Source organism: Octopus bimaculoides, chromosome 30, assembly GCF_046866305.1.
Source record: "Octopus bimaculoides isolate indiv1 chromosome 30, ASM4686630v1, whole genome shotgun sequence".
Classification (NCBI taxonomy): domain Eukaryota; kingdom Metazoa; phylum Mollusca; class Cephalopoda; order Octopoda; family Octopodidae; genus Octopus; species Octopus bimaculoides.
In genome coordinates, this window is record NC_142957.1 from 9,927,014 (window position 1) to 9,929,513 (window position 2,500).

The window sequence follows — 2,500 nt, forward strand, 5'->3', positions numbered from 1 at the left end:
AAGCGTCATCAGTGAAGAATATCAGCGTTGGAACTGGTGTAAGGGGAGGATTTCAAAGGAAATATGAGTGTCAGGGGGGGGGGGGGGGTAATAAGTAACAGCACAGACGAATTAGAGTGTGGAGGGGTGTGAGAGAGAAAGAGAGAGAGATGCACTGTGTCAGAGATGTGTGGTGGTGGTGGTGGCGGTGGGCGGTGTTTAATAGAGGCAGTTGATGACCATAAAAATACATTTCAAGATACATAGACAAAAAAAAAAACAATTAATTAATAAATGCAGACGAGTTAAAACATTTATTGGAAGCAATCATGAAGAAATTGAAGAGAAGTTATAAGGTGTTAATAATATATACCTGCATATATAAATATATATACTAGCTGATGTACCCGGTAATTCCCAGAAAAGCAAGGCTTATCCCTTGGTTCCATTCTCCTAACTTTTTCGCTAATTCAATAACAACAATACAAAGTATGTAGCCCTTAAAACGGTTTTTTGTGCATTTATAGAGAATACTGGACTGTCTTACATAGGATCTTGTTTTTAGGAAATCCCAATAAATTATGAATACCCAAATTGGGAAGTCAGTTGTGTAATGACATGAAATTAGTTACCCGATAGTAAGAATTCAAATTAGCCTCAAAAAGGGCTTTAATACATTGCCAGAGTATATAGAACTTAGGGGGGAATACCAGTAAGGTATGTATACCAAAATCATGATGCATGTTACGTAATAACAGGTTAATCAGATATGAGATGATAACACTTCAGAGTAAATAACTCTGAAAAGGGCTTTTGTGTATTCCCAGAGAATATTACCCTCAGAGGCACTAGTGTTGAAATAGAGTTACAATGACTGTAGAAACAGACTGACATTTAGTTTTACAGCAGAGAAAGAAAGAAATTTGTATATGGATTTTAAAATAAAATAACATGTAGATTTATTAGTACCTTTACAACGCTTTCAAATATTACAGTTAAATAATAAATACCTGATGATTTGGTGAATCTTATTTCGATTGCAGAGCTTCTTGATAAAACCACATTTTTGGTCTTTCTTTGTGGGTGCATAAATAAACAAATGATTAGGATTGTTGACTCTTGTGCATCCCACATAAAGTTGGCTATGAAAGAAAACTGGTTCCGCAAGGTTCAGACCTACCGCATCCAAGGACTGCCCCCCTGGGCCTTCTTAATAATGCTCATTGCAAAGCTCAGTTTCAACAGGAAGTTGCAGGTACTTGTTTGAGTCATTTTGACTGCGGCCATGCAGGAGCACTGCCTTTAGTCGAGCAAATCGACCCCAGGGGCACCACCTTGAATTTTTAGTCGAATGAATTGACCCTGGTACTTTTTTTTTAAAAAAGTCTGCTATTTATTCTGTTGATAATCTTTTGCCAAACTGCTAAGTTACGGGGAGGTAAACATAGACAGAAAGACACACACACACACAGATATTCTTTTATTTTTTCACTAGGTTCAGTCATTTGACTGTGGCCATGCTGGAGCACTACCTTGAAGGATTTTAGTAGAACAAATTGATCCCAAGACTTATTTCTTAAACCTAGTACTTATTCTGTCAGTTTTTTTTTGTTTTTTTTTTTGCCTAACTGCTGAGTTACGGAGACTTAAACACATCTAGTCCCCCGATTTTCAGGTGGTGACAGGGTGGGAACAAACACTGACACAGACACACACACACAGACATATATATATATATAAGAGAGAAGAGATTTTTGGCAATAGTACTTACTGAATTGGTGGAAGCCCCAGTTTCTTGTAATGTTTCCAATTTTCCATGAAACTTTCTGGAAGCTTCCGATCCTGTGTGTAAGTTTGCAGGATTTTGATTAGAAGAGGCTTTTTTCGACATCTTCATGGACGGAACCAAAGAAATAAAATATGCAGTAAAATTAAATTTCGAACATCAGGGGTTAATGTACATTATTTACATTTGACAGATATTTGTCCTCATCTTGTTTGTTGTTAACACAACGTTTCGGCTGATATACCCTCCAGCCTTCATCAGGTAATGAAGGTCGGAGAGTATATCAGCCGAAACGTTGTGTTAACAACAGACAAGATGAGGACAAATATCTGTCAAATGTAAATTATCATCATCAACATCATCGTTTAACGTCCGCTTTCCATGCTAGCATGGGTTGGACGATTTGACTGAAGACTGGTGAAACCGGATGGCTGCACCAGGCTCCAATCTGATTTGGCAGAGTTTCTACAGCTGGATGCCCTTCCTAACGCCAACCACTCCGAGAGTGCAGTGGGTGCTTTTACATGCCACCGGCACGAGGGGCAGTGGCAATGGCCACGCTCATGTGGTGCTTTTTACGTGCCACCTGCACAAAAGCCAGTCCAGTGGCACTGGCAACGACCTCGCTCAAATGTTTTTTTCACATACCACTGGCACAAGTGCCAGTAAGAAGACACTGGTAACAAACACATTCAAATAGTGCTTTTTACATGCCATCAGCACTGAAGCCAGTCG

General features: G+C 39.1%; 1 protein-coding gene across 4 annotated transcripts in view; it reads right to left on the reverse strand.

The window, feature by feature from the left end:
• Positions 1–2,500, reverse strand: part of LOC106874212 (ankyrin and armadillo repeat-containing protein) — a 15,457-nt gene that overhangs the window by 5,149 nt on the left and 7,808 nt on the right. For all 4 annotated transcript variants that reach the window (XR_016239162.1, XR_016239161.1, XM_014921871.3 and 1 more), the window contains one exon: positions 1,751–1,870. Coding sequence is in view for 2 of the 4 variants with exons in the window: in XM_014921871.3 (XP_014777357.2) it covers positions 1,751–1,870 (120 nt within the window). In the remaining 2 variants the exon portion in view is untranslated. The remainder of the gene's footprint in view (positions 1–1,750; positions 1,871–2,500) is intronic.